The sequence below is a fragment of the Pristis pectinata genome, chromosome 7 (assembly GCF_009764475.1).
Source record: "Pristis pectinata isolate sPriPec2 chromosome 7, sPriPec2.1.pri, whole genome shotgun sequence".
In the NCBI taxonomy this organism is placed as follows: Eukaryota; Metazoa; Chordata; class Chondrichthyes; order Rhinopristiformes; family Pristidae; genus Pristis; species Pristis pectinata.
The window spans coordinates 76,797,971-76,816,575 of record NC_067411.1 but is presented as its reverse complement, the minus strand read 5'-3'; the positions used below and the strand labels follow the sequence as shown (position 1 = coordinate 76,816,575).

Below are 18,605 nucleotides of genomic sequence, written 5' to 3'. Positions count from 1 at the left end.
GGGCACTTTCAAGAAGGAGCTAGATAGGTTTCTTATAGATAGGGGAATCAAGGGATATGGGGACAAGGCAGGAACAGGATATTGATTGTTGAGGATCAGCCATGATCTCAAAATGGCGGTGCAGACTCGAAGGGCCGAATGATCTACTTCTGCTCCTATTGTCTATTGTCTAATAAAATGGAGCAGGGAAAGTGTACTGTCAGGGACGGGTGTTGTGGGGGGCAAGGGTGGGGAGGAGAAACACAGGCTGGGATAATGAGAATAGAGCACACCCTGCCAGAGAATGGGTTTGTTTGCCCAGAAAGAGAAAGGGTATGAGGGATGGTGGGAGGAGGTCAGAGTGCCAGGAAAAACAAAAGAGACAAGATTCAAGGGGAGGCATTATTGAGGTTGGGAGGTGTCAAGGAGTGAGTGGGGGGGGGGGGGAGGAAACAAATATCAGCATCAATGTGGATAATTTGTGTGCATACATGTCAACATGCCAAGAGGCACCTACATGCGTGCCCAATGTGTGAGAATTAATATTCTTGGGGTACCGTAACCTCACATGGGACTGGATCAAGCCCCCACTCTGTCAAGTCTATGTGGTAGCTGATGGACAATGGCTACCCACAGGAAAAGAAATCATGCATGGGCAACTTGCACTCCTTAACATTAAGTTCAGGAATCTGGAATGTCTGAACCTTCAAAGTCTATCCCAGCAGCAACAGACCTCAATGTCTGTTATCATTGCTCAGGAACTCAAATACTTTGACACTGATATCACCACCCTTTATGAAGCACAATGGACAGGAATTAGCCAGCTCAAAGACTAAGCTTGGAGGTACACCATCTTCTGGAAGGGCAAACTGGAAATATCCCACCTTCACCATCAAGAATGAACTGTTCTAGCATCTCAGCCAGTCTGTATGGATTAACTGGACTCATGACTCTCTTGTTCACTCCAATATCTGTACATACACTGGAAGCCTGGAAGCCACAATCAAGGTCAAGGAAGGCTTTTACTTGGAAAAAAATAACCCTATGCCAAGTCCCATGAGATATTCAGATCTTCCTGTCAGATTTCAGTGCTAGGTTGAGAAAAGACACTATCTCTGGCAAGATGACACATCAATATGAAGGGGATAGGGAATATTAACCCCCACAATATCCTCCTCCTGATAAAATGCTCGGAGCATAGTCTTGTTATCGTCAGTTTCAGAGGGACAAATACTAGACCTCGTGGCATTATGCCCAATCCAGGCACCAGGTTAAATTTCATCACATCTGAGCGAGACACTGCAAAAATGTCCATATCAATGTCTGGGACCAACACTGCCTCATCCACCCCGTTACCTCGATCAACGTGACCTAAAAACACTCAAGGACTTGCAAAGGTACTCAGCACCTCACTGAAAACCCAACGACTCCTGACTAATAGGCACCTACCTGACCGAATAGTACAGAAGACAGAAATATTAAACAGCTGAAAGCCAGTCATTCCCAATGGAACTACCAGCTGTGGATAAGCAGAAGTAGCATTTATACGATACTCAAAGATATCCATCCTACACACTGGGCCAGGGCATCCTGGACCCAGGCTACAGCCTGCTCTTAGCACCCTGGTATCCTGGAGTTACTTTTGCCACATGTACAAGTCTGACAACTCAGCCTCCACAATGAGAGGCACCTAGCCACTGTCAAAGGCATTAGAGCAGTTTTTAAATATCAGTGATAATTCATGGATAAATCTATTCAACAGATTTAAAATGATAAAAAATGAATTTAGTTGAAAATGCATAAAATGTTAACATATACTTTAAATGCAAAGGAACTCCTTTTTATACAAGGTCAACCATCCCATTCAAATGAACGCGGTCACTGTTCATACACCTGTCCTCTCTTCTGTAAAGGTGAGGGGCCAGATGCAAAGTATATCCTGGCTGCTTAAGCACATCAGTGCTCCAACAGTGGGTGCAATGGTTGTTAAGTCCAAGACATATTGGATACCGTACAGCGATAGCTAATGGCTTCAGAAGAAACCACTGGCTGTAAGCAAGCACAATCTAGCCCAGTTTTTGAGAACTAGCTTACTTCACTTCATTTGTTGTTTCAATTTCAGCCATACTTCCACTTTCTTCTCCCATCTCATGGGATTTTGGTGCATTGCATAATTGTATCTAGCATACAATTTGGTTTTTAGCCTAGTTTAATATTTCAATTTTTATTTTTGCAGAGCTCTTCTAAAACAAAACTATTATTTTTTGAACACATTAGATTTTTTTGTTGCTCATATCAATTTTATTTTTTACTCTACCAAATCCATTATATTGATTACAATGCTCCACAAGACCAATTCACTTTACTTACATACCATTAATGTACTGAATTTCTGACACCTTCCACACTTTGCTCGAATCTTTTCAATGGAAGATTCCCATGTAAACTTGTCACACGTACTGTAGGCTCTTTTTTGGTGGCTAGCTTACCCCAGCAGATGGACGTTATTACATTATGGCCTAAACATGCTTCAAATAAGAGCACAAGTCGAGGGGAAGTGGTTCACCAGTCAGTCAAGAACCAGACAATTAAAGTTAGATGAAGTACAAAACTCAGAAAAATTGAACAGCCTCAAAAAATGACTAAGCACCATCTATGCAGCCAATACAAAAAAAACTCAACAGCTTTGAATAAAAGTCCAAGACCATTACCTAACTAAAAAGTTGTTGGGTTTAATTTGATTATACAGTTACATAGGACACCTCAAAGGATTTAAGACAACACAAGGCCAATAACAACAATTTGAAAGTAGTAGAATGGATGAATGAAGAGATTAGATATGCATTTATCAAAGACAGAGAGGTTTTAAATGGAAGATTTCAACTTCCATTTAGAAGAGGAGACAGAGAAACTATACCCAAAAGGCAGTAATTTTTTTTGAAAGGGACATTCAGGATAATTCTTTCATGTCCTTGCAACAACATGGCAGGCTGTATTAAATTTTACAATGAATAATCAGCAGATACAGTTAATAGCTGAACTAAACATTGAGATTTAAATAATGATTACAATATGATCTAATGTGTAAAAGGAAAAACAAACTAGATTTTACTAAGGCTGAAACCAATGCAATTAGACAGAAGTAGCCCACAGCAAAGTGGTCAAACATCAGAGGGTCAATGGGATGCATTCAATTATTTAACGTGATACTGGCTAGTTAATGTATCACACAGAATCAAGATGTCCAACAACCACAGATGAGTAAGTTGATAAGGACAACATAAAAGTAAAATAACCAAACTAAAAAGGCAAGTCTTGGTAAAGAAAGAGACTAATAGTTGAAAAAACAGGCGGTAGAAAATAAAAAAAACATGAAACGCAATTTGCAAGATTAATCAAAGTTAACACAAAAATGCATTCAATTATATTGGGGAAAAGAGTGGCCAGGAGCAATGTGTGCCCCTGAAAATAAAGTGTGGGGATGTTGTAATTGAACGCAAGGAAACGAGATGTTGAATGATTGTTGTTGGCCCAGTATATCCAGAGAAAGACAACAGATACAGTCATCCATCGAAAATTGTTAAATCAGAGAAAGAGGTACTCAAAGTTAACAAAAGCAAAATAATACTAAATGAATAAAGTAACACTACTGAAGAGCAATAAGTCTGCAGAACTAAATGGTTTACATCCCAGAATTATGGGAAGTAGGTGAGAAATTTGTCAAAGCACTAACTATAAAATTTCCAAGGATCTCTACATTTAAGAAGCATACAATTCTTTTAGAAAATTGTCCAATTCACCTATTTAAAAGAAATAGAAATGAAAATTAGGGAACAGGAGATAGTTTGATGAATGTCTACCATTGGGAAATTACAGGAATCCATTAATTAACAATTGAGTGAATTAACATATTAAAAATGCTCAAGAAACAAAGGACTGCAGATGCTGGAATCTAGATGAAAAACACTGATGCTGGAGGAACTCAGCAGGCCAGGTAGCATCTGTGGAGAAAAGCAGACAGTCAACGTTTCAGGTGAGGACCCTTCTTCAGGACTGAAGATAGGAAAAGGGGAAGCCCAATATATAGGAGGGAAAAGCAGAGCAGTGATAGGTGGACAAAAGAGGGGAGGCGGGGTGGTCACAAGGTGGGGATAGTTAGATGCAGTTAAGAGATAGTGATAGGCAGGTGCGGGGGAGGTAGAGAGAGCAGATCCACCGGGGATGGGTCAAAGGTAAGGAGAGGAAAAAAAAGGGGGTAAAAAAGAGATATAGGCTAGGAAAGGGAAGAAAAGAAGCAGCATGGTTGGGTGGTTGGGGGGGAATTACTTAAAGTGGGAGAATTCAATGTTCATGCCATTAGGCTACAAGGTTCCAAGATGGAAAATGAGGTGTTGTTCCTCCAGTTTGTGCTTGGAATTCTCCTGGAAGTGGAGGAGGCAGAGGACTGACATATCTATGATAGTGTGGGAGGGGGAGTTGAAGTGACTGGCAATGGGGAGATGCAGATCACATGATGAAAAATGCTCACCTGATTAGAGACTGCAAACATGAATTTCTACAGGGCAGGTCATGTTTGACAAAGTAGACTGAATTTCCTTTTGAGTTGGTGACCAGGCTAGTGGTCAGGATAATGTGTGCAGATTTTAGTTGTATTGACTTCAAGCAGCATATGATAAAAGACTATTAGATAAATTTGAAACTTATGAGCAGAAGTTACATTACTGATCTGGTTAGAAAACTGACTGAGTAATGGAAAAATGACAGTCAGGTTGATTGGTAGGTCTTCACTTTGCCCGGATGTCATTAATGAGTCTTGGAAGGATCAATGTTGAGGTCACAACTATTCACTAACAACTAGAAGAGACAGAAAGCTGCATTTCCAATTTACAATGACCCACAGATGATAGCGTTGTTAGCGGTGTAGATGAAAGCAGTAAGTTACATGATGTTAATAGATTGAGCAAATAGGTAGTGAATGGTTTTCGATTCAGACATTTTAGTCTGAGAAAGAATAGAATGGAGAAATTTCTAAATTGACAAATAATGAGAAACTGTAGGTAATTCAAAAGCAATAAGGATCCAGGTAAATACATCAATACAGCAAAACTCTGATAATCCACCATCTGACAATTCAGAATTCCAGCTGGTTCAGCATCTGACTTACCAGGTGCCGTTTACTATGCTCCCTTGAAACTCGCTGGGGCCTTGGTTCCTGCACTCCCTTGAAACTCAACAAGAATTCACTGGAAAATTTATAATGAAGTGTATCAGGCATTATTGGAATAACATCCAATGACCTGGAAAATCTGCCAGTCGGACATGACCAAAATCCTGAGCATGCTGGATTATTGGCATTTTACGATGTCATTGACGGACACTGAAAATAGTCGAGAAGCCAGCGGCATTATCAAGTGGAGTGGAGGAAAAGACAGTAGGAGTTACACTAAAGCCAAACAAATCACTTGTTAGACTACAAAAGTGCATTGAGCAGCTGTTATCCAATTTTAGGAAGGACATTCAAATCCTGGAGGAAATTCAGCAAGGATTTACCAAAATGATATCTGAACTCTTAAGAGTTAAGTTACAAGGATGTGTTGCAACGAAAACTAGGGCTGTCTTCTCTGGAAATTAGGTTAAGGGGTGATTTGATTTACATGTTCCAGATAAAGCGAAACTGATCAGGAGACAGACAGAAACTATTTCTTGTGGCTGGTGAGTCTTGGACTGGGAACAGAGTCTAAAAATTCAGAACCAGACTTTTCAAGTGTGAGATTAAGAAATATATTTCTTGAAGCTCATAGTAATTTGGAAATGTCTTTTGCAAATGCTATGTTAGTTCTTGATTTTAAATCTCACAGCAACAGATTTTGTTAACCATAGGCAATGAGAGATAAGCAAACAAAAGGATATGGAGATAGGTCACAAATCTGCCATAGTCTCATTGAAAGGTAGACAGGCCTAAATGAAAAAAATGAACTCCAATTCATTCATCTTTTGAATTGCACCTTCAATTCAATTTATATTTGTGGAAAATGAAACGCTGATACCAGATATGAAACTTAAATAGTCATATTTAAAATCCTCAGAGGATGTAATGTTTTTCATGTGCTCAGCTTGTTTGGAATATAGAGTGCAACTCAGCTGCATTGCAGGAGGAAAAAAGTTCAAACACACAAAATTGTAATTTTTGGAAGTGATGGATTTATTATTTCTCAATAAAGAAAACAAATTCAGCTAATGTTTAATCATGGGGGCAGGGGGTTTGTAAGTAGGAGTGATGAATCTGTAACTGACAATGGAGGCAATTGACTGTAGTTTGCAGTGGGAATTAATAGTGAGCTTATCATCAGTGAGTGTAAACTTTGGGCAATTGAATATGTGCAGTTAAATGTGGACATCATGAAACTGCAGCCAGTGCTGTCCTGGTCCTTCACAACATTCACTGCATCAATGCATCATTGCAGCACACAAAGTTCATTAACTTCCCTGTGACTGAAAATGTTACCTTGACAAGTGTCAGTTTCATTCTTTCTAGTCTTAAAATCAGTGGTGGAGATTGCTTAGAAGTAAAATCAGAAAGGTAATTTCAAATGCCTCAACTAACTCACAACGCAATTTTTCTTTGCTGGTTTTGCTTTCTGTACATAAGTTTACAATGAATTAAACCTTGCATTTCTTGGTTTAAACTATCTCACACAATTCTTCGATTGACTAAGTTGCAGGAAAATACTGTTTCTTCACCAGCAAACACTTTTCAGATTCCCCTACTGAGGGCACCAGTATGAAATGGCTCTAACTGCCATAAGCTGCATTGCAAGTCCCCACAGATGATCTATGGGCAGCCGCAAGCATAATGGAACAAAGAATTCCTTCGCCACTGATCACAAAATCTAGGTCACTGATATTTGACACTTGCTGCATTTTCCACATTTTGTCGTGAAATTCTTTCCCACTAGTCTGACAATAAATAAAGACTGCTTTCAACTTTTTTGCCTGGTTGGTATAATTGCCTTAGCACTTTATACTCTGCCTCTGGAATTCAGTAGCAGATTTTTTTTTTAAATTTGTCAATGTTTATTGATAAAGGGATAGGTAACAACAGAAGTGCAACTGCATTCTGTGTGCATCAAAACTTACATACTTAGCTACTTGGAGACTTGAAAAATAAAATATCAAATTGGGCCAGAACGGTGATGGAGTTATCAACCTAATGCACAATTCTACATAACCCCAAATACACATACATTCATGGACCTATTCTGGGTCAAAATGGAAGATCTCAGGCCCAACTGCTGTTGAAGCAGTTAATAATAAAGATCTTCATGGGCAGGCACATGGCCAGTAACTCAAAACTTGGCACTGCATGCAAAACATGGGTAAATAGCAAATAAAACACCAGGCAATAGAGATATATTTGGCTCATCCAATATGGAGAAGGGGCATTCAGAATGACAAATCATCAGGAACACTGAAGCCAGTGTGTTACATTCCAAATTACCTGTCCATCCCATCCATCACCTGTCCTTATTGTGGGGGGAGTCTGTGGATCCCACATCAAACACCTCAGAACCCACAGAAATGAAGCGGAAGCAACCAAGCCTCTGGAGTTTAAGCAGTGTGTTGTCATTTTTGGTTTTATGAACTCCCAACCACATACATCAAGCAAGTTTCTTTACTGTCATTGTTCGTAGATACTTGTTCAAAACAATAACTTTTGCTAAAAATATTCAAAAGTGCAGGAAAGAAAAATCTTACAAAAATCACCTCCACCCTATAGGATCAAGCGAGTGAAGAACTCAAACATTCTGTCCACTTTTTATGAACATTATATCCTGAAAGCAAGTTTCTTCAATGTTGAAATTACATTATGAGGAATCTGGCAGCCCACACAAACTAACTGCCATGATTTAGAAAACTTCTATATTAGTGGATTTAGGAATTTATACTTTGAATAAATATATAATATTGAATTTCCATTATGCTCTCAAACAGGTTCTGAAAATGTTTTACTGTTCCCATTTTTCCTGTTAGTGGCTAAAAGTTCTAACATTACAAAGAACTATATTAAAAACAATTAAATTTGTTTCATTTTATACACAGACAAAAATAAATTAAACGAGTGAGATCAAAAAAATCACAAGTAAGACCAAGCACAGGGGTAAGCTGAGGGAGAAAAAAAATCATACATTCTTCCTCAAGTTACTTTAAACAAAACTACCGAGTTCAAGTATACGAATTATTTAACCAAAATTTTTCTGAAAGTTAGAAACAGTAAAAGCTTTTACTTAGGGTTCAGCAATTCTACTTTTAAACAGGTATGAGGGGAAGCGAGAAGGATGTGAATAGAGAAGCAAAGGAGCTAACCAGTTTCCTGCTTCATTGTCATTTAACTGTTTCAAAAACAAAAAGAATGTATTTGGCAATAGAGCTCAGTGAAATGCCTCTTCCCCTCAGCATCTTGCTCATGGAGTGACTGAGAAAGTGTACGAAATGGATGGAGGATTCAAGTTAAAGTACAAGCGGAATGAAGGGTGGTGGGTAGTTCAATAGGAAGTAGGGATAACATTTGAAAAACTAGTGAACCTAAAAGAATAGGAACCATGGGGCAGGATAAAAACAGTTAGGAAGGAAGTCATTAACAATTATGGTTTTCCCAGCAACACAACTAGTCACTGATTTCTTCCTCTGCCACATCACCCACCATCTCATAGTCAAAAGTGAAATGCAAAGCAGAAATCTTTTAACTCCCCACTTTTCCAGTAGAAAGCCAACAAGGTAAGTGGCCAGATTTTGTGGGAAATGCCAACAGTTTCCTTTCATAAAGTGCTTAAGGAGAATTTTTGTGCATGCATACATAAACACTGAAGTCCTGAACTTGTTAATAGCTGTACACTGTACAGTACACAGAGAGAGAGAGAGAGAGAGAGAGAGAGAGAGAGAGAGAGAGAGAGAGAGAGAGAGAGAGAGAGAGAGAGAGAGAGAGAGAGAGAGAGAGAGAGAGAGAGAGAGAGAGAGAGAGAGAGAGAGAGAGAGAGAGAGAGAGAGAGAGAGAGAGAGAGAGAGAGAGAGAGAGAGAGAGAGAGAGAGACACAATGGATCTACTAGTTAAGAAGGATTAAGCAAAGTGTTTGCAATTTTTAGACTTTGTAGAAATCCAAACAATTAAACTACATTTTTATAATATATGCATTGAGTTTTTAAAACCTTGTTTTGAAATGTTTCTGAATGCAAGAAATATTGAGTTTTGACAGCAATTAGGCTGGGTGCATGTCTTAGATAAATAATAAAAGAAACTGGTTATAAAAGGCAACGTTTATGTCTTAACACAACCCCTCGATGTATGCCAAGAAGGCACTGTGACTCCATAGAGCCTTACACGAAAGCTCTGTGTCAGTGTTTAGCAATATCTTCTCACCCACGGTCTGGTGGAGGTGGGGACAACAGGATGAACCATATTGATAAGTGCGATCTTTTTCCCCCCACAAGTCAGCAGCAAAAATGGGCAATCTGGCACTGACTACAAAGTCCAAGCCAAAAAAAACTTAATAAGACAAACATTAGCAAGATACTTCAAACCTATCTGTTTGGGAAGGAAATCTGCTATTTTTACTTGGTCAGGTGAAAATACAAGTCCAAACCCAGAAATGTGCTGCAACATAGCCTGAAGTGGCCTTGCAAACCACATTATTCACTGGAAATAAGGAATAGACAATAAATGTTGGTGTTGCCAGCAACATCAACATCGCAAGAATGATTAAAAAGTTTTAGGGAGAGAAACCAGATTAATTAAAATTATCAGGTCCATTTCGTAGGATATCAAGTAATACAAATACAAGTTTGCATATTTACAGTAAACCCCAAACCATGTCCACTCCAACCCAGCAACAGCACAGCTTGTTTCATTGTAAGCGATCTTCTAATTTACTCAATTATTTTCCACAGTGTCGTCATCTACATTTTCCACCACACACAGATATTGTTTAAATTGGCGAGATGTAAACTTCTTACATGGTTACATTTTCATTTGTCTTCCCAGATTGCAAGATGTATCCCTTGAGATAGGTGGCACTAAGGTGCTAGACTCCCCAGGATGACCCACTTGCAAGTTTTTGAAGTTAAGCCTTTCCTCTTTCCAGCAAAAATAATTTTGAATAATCTCTTCTCATTTTGTAGTTTTCTTAACTTTTATGTCACATTTGTAAACATCACTGTGAATAATACTTTGGATCTCTCCATGTGGTTGGCAATACTCCTGTTTACTTTAGCTTCCAGGCACTATTTTCACACCTTTCCACTGACTGTCAATAACTACTTTCTTGTCCTTCATTCCATAGCTTGTTCCATTCTCTCTCTCCTTCCTTTAACCCAACCACCACCCACATTCCCACTCCCTTACTACTGCATCTTCTTCTTTATACCTGCCACATTGTGCCTTACTTTCTTTCACTACTTCCTGTGTTGAGGAACTATTAGAGAGGGAAGGGCAGCCACAGGGGCCAAAGTATCCTCACATTTTATAAGTGGATGGGACATGATCTTCTTATTTAAGATCTGCAGTTCTGTTGTGATGGTGTTAGGAAAGGAACTCCATAATTTTGACATGATGGAGTATCCATGTATATCCATGTAAGGACATTATATAACTGAGAATATTTGTTTCTCCATCTTAGCCTGTTCCTTACCACATCTATTAATTTCAAATTTCACCCAGTAAATCTGCCCTATCCTGCACCATTCTTTCAACTCCCCAAAACTCCAATTCTAATTTCCACCATTGCTACATCCTTCAACTTCACAGTCACTTATCATATATGATTATCACTGTCAACCACTCATGACAGCTAAACTCATTCAATTCCCTCAATTAATTGACATCCAACTGATTTCTCGCTAGTCCATGCAACTCAACCATTCACTCAATTTTCCACCGACCCTTTTCAGTAATGCTTATCCTAAAATAAAAATTATTTTGTAAGTAAAGCACGCTGTTTTCAATAACCATGTTGGTCCTGTGTTAGCGTCTTTCTATAAATCAAACAGATCCTGTGGCATTACTCTTACGGCCTGAGATTTAAGAAGAGTTTAAATGAAATAAAATAATACACTACTGTTAAAATGATGTCTGTCTACTTCCAATCAAGAGATCTTGCTCCAAATTGCTATAACTGGGGCAAAGGTTTTTTTTTTAATTGCAACACTAAATAATTCCTTGGTTAAGAAATTAATCAGTTCCTTCTTTTAAAAAAAAAATGAAAATGAGAGCTGATGATGATCAGATAAGAGCACTGGAGGTACATTCCTCAAGTAGAATTTTCTAAATCAGAAACCATTTCGGACCCACCGTCATGCACAAACATATGTGACAAACAAATGGTTCAGTATGCAGGCACAAGAGACTGCAGACGCTGGAATCCAGAGCAACAAACAATCTGCTGGGGAACTCAGCAGGTCGAGCAGCATACATGGGAGGGAAAAAGGAATTGTCAACGTTTTGGATCAAAACCCTGCATTAGAACTGAGAGTGTAGAGTTAGCCAGTATGAAGAGAAGAGGAGTAGTGAGACAGGGACCAGTAGGTGATTGGTGGACCAAGGAAGGGTGAAGGATGACAGGCAGATGGAACCAGGTATGGGAGGGGGTGGGTTGAGTTTGGAGACAGGGGCAGGTGGATGATAGGTGGAAGCAGACAAGAAAAAAAGAGGCAGATGGAGCCAGGTGGGGGGGAGGGGAGGGGAGGGGAGGGGAGGGGGGGTGGTGGGGGTGGTGGGTGGAGAGTGGAGAGTGAAGGTGGAGACACAGTCAGGAGAGTGATAAGTGGGAATGCAAAAGGCTATCAGTGCTGGAATCCGATAAGCAAGGAAAGTGATAATGGGAACAATTAGAGGAGAGGTGAAGGACATATGGAACCATACAAGGGTAGAGTATACAGTGGGTGAAATGTGTGGATTGAACCAGGACAGGTAGGGGGGTTCGAAGGGAGAAAAGCACAGGAGAGCGAGTGGGCGAGGAAAACACAGGAGGCAAGGGTTACATGAAATTGGAAAATTCAATGTTCATACCATTGGGTTGTAAACAAGCCAGGTGGAATACAAGGCATTGTTCCTCCAGTTTGTATGATTCAGTAGTCTGGTTCAGTATGCTTACTATATACTGAACCCGGTATTATTGTCATATTCATTACCTCATATTGGACCCCATGACAGTGCTGCACTGAAGCTGAGCTTGTTTCAGGTGTGATGGAGAGAGGGTGGGGGAAGACAGTTGTGAAGGGAGAAAGGAAAGGACAACAAAAGTAAAAAGGTCAACCAGCCAATCACAAGCATAGATGCCTTCTGGGGTGGGGAGAATCCAGGCAAATAAAAAACGTATTCACTTCTGTATTTGTAATTTAGAAGTAAATAGCTTGTCAGTTATGAAGCTTAATAGTAGCTGGTATGAACAACTCCTATGGCTTCAACACTATTCAAAAATTATGCCTTTGTTGGCTCAGGACTTCTAACTCATATTTAGAAGTCCTGAGCCGATTTATCAAAATTTCCACATAGAACTGTTTTGTTAAATGGTGGCTGCTTCAGACATAGAATGGACATAATAACTATAACAGCAGAAAAAAATAACCTCAACTGCACTGAAAAATCAAGAGTGTGAATTTAGACAGATTGAAATAACACAAAACAAATCTGTTGCAGATGCAATGAATCATTTATTTGCCAAATCTCATCTTGGTTCAGTTGGGAGCTAATGCCTCCAGGTCAAAAAGCCCTGTTCCAAAATCCAAAGAAATGAAGGCTGACATCTTCATGCAGTACTGGTAGGTACAGCATTGTCACAAGTACTATCTTTCCGACAAGGCCCAGTCCATTTGCTGCTGTGATTCATGAAGATGTAAAAAATATCCTTTGGCTTTATAGGAGTAAGAAATTTTCCCCATATCTGACCAATATTATTCCTTCATGAACACCACAAAACACCTTCTACTTAGCATTTTTGGACAAACTTTGTTATGTGTAATTTGGCAATTGTGTTTACACACACAATGACAGCACATCACGAAATAACTGAGCTAATGTAAAGTGTATTGCAGTGTTCAGAAAAACAGAATAAAGCTAGGACACAAATCATTTCCTTCATTAACTTAATCTAAGGAATATGCAATTCTACATACACCCATGATTTAGGTTATATGCAAGGATAGCACTTAGACTTACTTCACTGCATCAATATGTTCAACACTTAGCAGAGAGGTGAAATTGTTCATTACATCTTCAATGTTACTTCTATCATTTAGTACTATATCAAACTGTCAAGATTAGCAATTCAATTCCTACTTCATGCATTACAATCTCAGCAAAAAAGGTTCAGACATTACAATTAAATTCAGTATTCCTAATCTCATAACTGTATCAGTTCACAGGAACAGGCTAAAATTCAAACATATGGCAGAAGTTCATTGTTAAAATTAGCAGCTGAAGAATCCCCTCTTGGGTAAGCACCTTACAATAAATCATCAATATGCACATAACTAAATTGTGGCCATAAGGTCTGTTTACCAGACATTAGTTATGAAAACATGCACATACTAGCAAAGCTGGCAGTGAGTCTTAAAACTGCAGGATACAAAAAAAATGCCCACAGTTTTTTTGATAATGGTGATTTTGATGATGATGCTTCCCATGATAAAATTAGCTTCCTAATTATTTGATAACATTGCACACAAATAACATTAGAAACTGGAGTTAGTATCCTGTTGCTCACTCTGCACATTTTCTACCAGATTTACCCATAATATAACAAGTTGCATCAGTATCAACATGGTAGGCTTACTGTAACAGTTTCAGGCAGAATGCCAAATGGTTCAACTCCTCAGTATTCCCTTGGTATTTCTAGTAACTCTAAATCCCAAGTTAGCAAGAATTTATTTAATTCCTTCTTCAAAATCCCATACCTGTAATCTGTCCCACATTCTTACCATCTATTTTAGCAAAAGCAATTGCTCCAGCTCCCATTTTCTTTCCCATTATTAGTAAATTTGACTCCTAATGTATGAAGTCTATAATTGCAAAAGGTCTGCAATTTATCCACATCCTTATGATTTTTAAACACATTTTACTTCCACTTTTTCTTGCAAGGCAAATCTCCAATATAGTCAATCTTACATGTCATTTCTTTAAGTTTATGGATCAAATGTGTAGCTTGCTCTGTATCTCTCCTTTTCAGAGTATAAAGACGAAACTGCAAGCAGTATTACAGATGCAGTCTTAACAGAATTAAGGACAGTTTTAAAATGCCACCTTTGAATTAGACATCAGTTGGATCAGAACCATTCCTAAATCTTGAATATTAAGGGCTCAAGTCCTATTCCGGATCCCTCTGGACATTTCAATTGAAGGAGTTGGCTTTCATTCACAACATTAAGTCAAGACCCCATCAATGGACACAATACATCTCTTAGTATTAGGTTAGGGAAGCTCTCCTTGCTACTCGGAGCATTACTTATTCCTCAATAATGTCATCATCTCTTTGTTGTTAATGGAACAGTTTTTGCAATGTGGCCACTACATTTCCCACTTTAAAACAATCCTCTTGAAAGCACTTATCCAGCTCAAAAACAGTTTGAGACATCCTTTTGATAGGCAATATTACAAAGGCAAGTTAATTCTGCAGCTCTTACACCTTACGCAATTCGCCATGCATTTCAACATTATTCTTTTTAAAATCACCTCGGCTCATAGGGCTGATGGTTATAAGTGATTTGCCCAACAAAATCCTCACGATCTCTCCCCTGTTCTGATATCTTATGTTGACATTTGTTCCTAGCTACAGTGAACTAAATTTATAGTTTTTAAGAGTCTGTAATGAACAAAAATATTACCATTTTAAAAAAAGGGAGTGCTCCTGAAAAAAAAACTTGTTTTGGGGCCAAGAGTCCCATGTATTTACTCATTCTTTTCATTTCTACATTGCTTCTTGTTCTCAAGAAGCAGTGTTGTTCATAGATAACAGCAACATGAAGTCTTCAAAAAAAATCCTGTCTTTATCAGTTTATCTTAAAATTTTGAAATTACTCTTTAATCACATGTAACACAAGCTACTTTGAGACAAAATATGATCAAACAACACTACAGTTTTCTGGTCAGAATTGATAAAAGCATAATTGTAACTCAATACTAGACTTGAATTACATAAATACAGTCTTAAGTCCACCACAGAATACTGAAATTCAAATAAAACTGCAAATGCTGGAAATCAGAAATAAAAACAGAAAATGGTGGAAACATTCAGCAAATCAGGCACCTCTTTCTACAGGTGCTGCCTGACCTGCTGAGTGTTTCCAGTCATTTGTTATTATTTCACCATAGAATATTAATGGTGATAAAATATACTCATATTAATATGTCAACAATACACTATGACAAACTGGATGCAGCAGCACCCATAAACAAACATTAAGATTTGTCAATCAGTAGTTTAGAATGTTCATATTGACAGAAACGTAAACAGCCAGAACCATGACCCAGTATAATCATTGTGGTGCCTCAATGGAATCTTTAATTGGATTATCTGCACTCCTCTGTTTTAACCTTCTAACCCAATTCTGCTGTAACTAATGATTATTCTAGCATCAAATTCTATTTTAAGCTTTATTGTGATGAAATGATGTCATCTACTATAATACAAATTAGATCCATTTAAAAATGAGAGTTCAGCCTTTTAAAAAAATCAATTTGAAAGCACAGGAAGACACTTAGGTGCCAGGCTAAGTGTCTCAGAAACAAGATTAGATGTTTCATTTCAAAACAGCTCATTGCCATATAGAGATAATTTTATTAATCAATGCATTGGGATGGGAGGTTAAAAGCATAATGCCAATTCCATCTTGGTGTCCAAACTTTTCACTGGTTAATATTTCTCAAGAATGTATTACAATAATATATTTTATGTTGATTAGATTACACAGGCCATAACCAAAACCTCAAATAGACAAGCAGAGGAGTTTAACCCTACACTCATATCAGCTGTGCTTCAAGCAGTAAATTCACTTTAGTGTTCTACCTAACAACTTGGATCCACATAAATGCCTACAAAGACAAATAAATGCAGTCCTATGGATGCATTTAAATGTCAGGGGCATAAGCATTCTTGTTTTTTGTTGCTCACAGATGAATTCCTGCCAGATGGAGAGAAACAAAGCATCCAGTTCAAGGATAATGACCTTATTGAATATAACTCAGTGCCATTATTGAATACATTTGTCACCTGAAACAAAGTGTTTTCTAAAGTATTAACTTCTCTCTGAACATTGAAAGCTGGTTCTACCCTAAAAAATGAAGCTCTCTAATAATTCCCATGAGAGCATTTTTCCTTCATTGATAATGTTTACTATACGCACAATAGGATCAATCTCTGTGGTTGCTATGATTAGGTAATCCATTTAATTATGTAATCCGAGGTAATAACATCGCTCATTATATCACTAGCTTTCTCTGCCTGCAGAGAGTGGCACTTGATACAGTTAAGTGTTCCTCCACTTTTGGCTATGTAACCGATGAAGGTTGATCATTTGTGATTAATTGGACTGCACATTACTTATTAAAATTCAATACTTCCAAGTCCCAGTTTATGAAATGATGCATATTATCAGTTCTTGGAAGAAAGACCGGATGGTTTTAAATTTCATAATTTGTCAAATTTGAATGAAATCATATACAAAAAAGCAATACATTATTAGGCCTTACTCAGGTAATGTAAAATATCTACCTACAACAAATGTACAATTCATGTACTATGACAATTTGCATCACCTTTGAGATGTTCAGCAACATCAGTCAACCAATGCCACAGAATAAAACAGATCTATGTATTATGAACACACCATATACGTTTCAAAATCAATTACCGTTTTTTTCCCCAAAGAATCACAATATATCAAAGACACAAGTCACACACTGCAAAAAAAGCATTTATTTTGTATTTAACTGTGTATGGGATCCGGATGAAAATGAACTACAGGGTTCTACTGAGACTAGTATTGTGAAGGACTATGCTCCCGATTGCTAAGATTGATCAAACACGTTCACAATACTTTGCCAATACAAAATGCCTTCATTTAAAGGATTCCGATAATCGCTTTACAGTAAGATATCATAGCAAAATGCCAATTTTGGTGACTGCAAGCAAGATATTCCAATCAGCAACGAATAAGTAACCTTAATTCCCACATATTCCCTTTTTGGGTCATGAAATCAGAAATGAAAACAACCTTGGCAAAATCGGCATCAGAACAATTCTCACTACATCAAAAGTTAATACATAAACACGAAACGAATTATTAGGTCACAACCCAATGCATAAACCCAAATAGCTGAGTGAAAGCGGACACACAGTTTGTTACATTCCCGCGGTGTGGAGCGGGTGGGGTCTCCGGCCAAGGGTGGTCTTTTAAATTAAAATGTAAACTATTTGCAATTTTTTAAAAAATGTAGAGTGCATTAACCCCACCCCCTCCGCTCCCTCTCCAAGACTCACCGAGGAGCAGCAGTTTGAGCTCTCTGCGCGCATCCCGCTTGTCTCTCCGCAACTGCCTCTCGATCTCCGCGTTGATCCTTTTCGCTTCTTTTGCCTCTTCGCTCAGGCAGCACGCCATGATGGAATCGAGAGTCATGTAGCCGGCTTATGTGTGCAATGTCTGTGTGTGTGTGTATGTGTGTGTGTGGGGGGGGGGGGTCTTCAGTATTTCTCAACCTTACTAAACATGGAGAATATGCGGGGAGCTTTAAAATGGGGGTTGCAGGAGGAACAATTAAACTGTTAAATTTAGCACGAACTACGAGAAAGGGCTGAAGCTTTTTTTTAAATCGGGAGCTGGGGAATCTCCGATCTCTCCCTCTCTCCTTGATTTTTCTCCTTACGCTATGAAGGATTATAAGTCTATCCTGCGGCAACCCTCTTCACTCCTTGCTTCTTCCAATGCGCAGAGACTTGGTTGTTGATTCCGCACGGCTGTCACTCTCCCTGCCGTCAGCTTCGCGGCGAGTTTCTGCAGCCGGGGAGGCGGCCGAGAGTGGGGAAAGGAAGGAGAGAGAGAGAGAACTGCTGCTGCTTTCCGCCAGATCCACGGGCGTGGTAAACTGGAGAGAATATGGCGGACACTTTACTCCCTCCCTCTCACTGGAGGGACTGGGAATGCAGCTGTAAATCACTGCACACACCTGGGGGAAAACCCTGAAAAAACACAGCCAGATAGAATGCCGAGCACCACTATAAGAATGTATCTTTTTATCCGCATTATTTTTTTATTCCCAAATGGGCGTTTAGAATAATTTCCCATTTATCGCATTTGCACATACACTTTTGCCTTGATTGCCTCGTCCCTGATTATATGATGCCGTTTTGGGTCTCTATTGCATAAAATGACGCTGTGAATCGAAAGGGATGAGGGGGAGGTGTTGGATTTTCTGACAAGGAGCATAGTTTAAAGTGAATTATGTACGGTAAAGGGTAAAAAAAAAACTTAGAAAAGTAGGAAATGCGCCACTTTTTTCTCCTTTTTTTTGCTGAGGTCCAATATTAGAGGAACATTTGATGTTACAGTCGTAAAGTCGGTCGTAACTGCCCTCGCGATGTTGA

The 18,605-nt window shown here is 38.7% G+C and overlaps 1 protein-coding gene across 3 annotated transcripts in view; it reads right to left on the bottom strand.

Annotated features, from left to right (window-relative positions):
- LOC127572214 (guanine nucleotide-binding protein G(q) subunit alpha) overlaps positions 1 to 18,140 on the bottom strand; it is a 140,063-nt gene extending 121,923 nt beyond the window's left edge. For 2 of the 3 annotated variants that reach the window (XM_052019157.1, XM_052019156.1), the window contains exon 1: positions 17,505 to 18,118. In XM_052019157.1, the coding sequence (XP_051875117.1) occupies positions 17,505 to 17,640 (136 nt within the window). In that variant the 5' untranslated portion in view covers positions 17,641 to 18,118. Of the gene's footprint in view, positions 1 to 17,504 lie in introns of all 3 variants that reach the window. The other variant, XM_052019155.1, reaches the window with a different exon arrangement.
- Between the last annotated feature and the right edge of the window lie 465 nt (positions 18,141 to 18,605).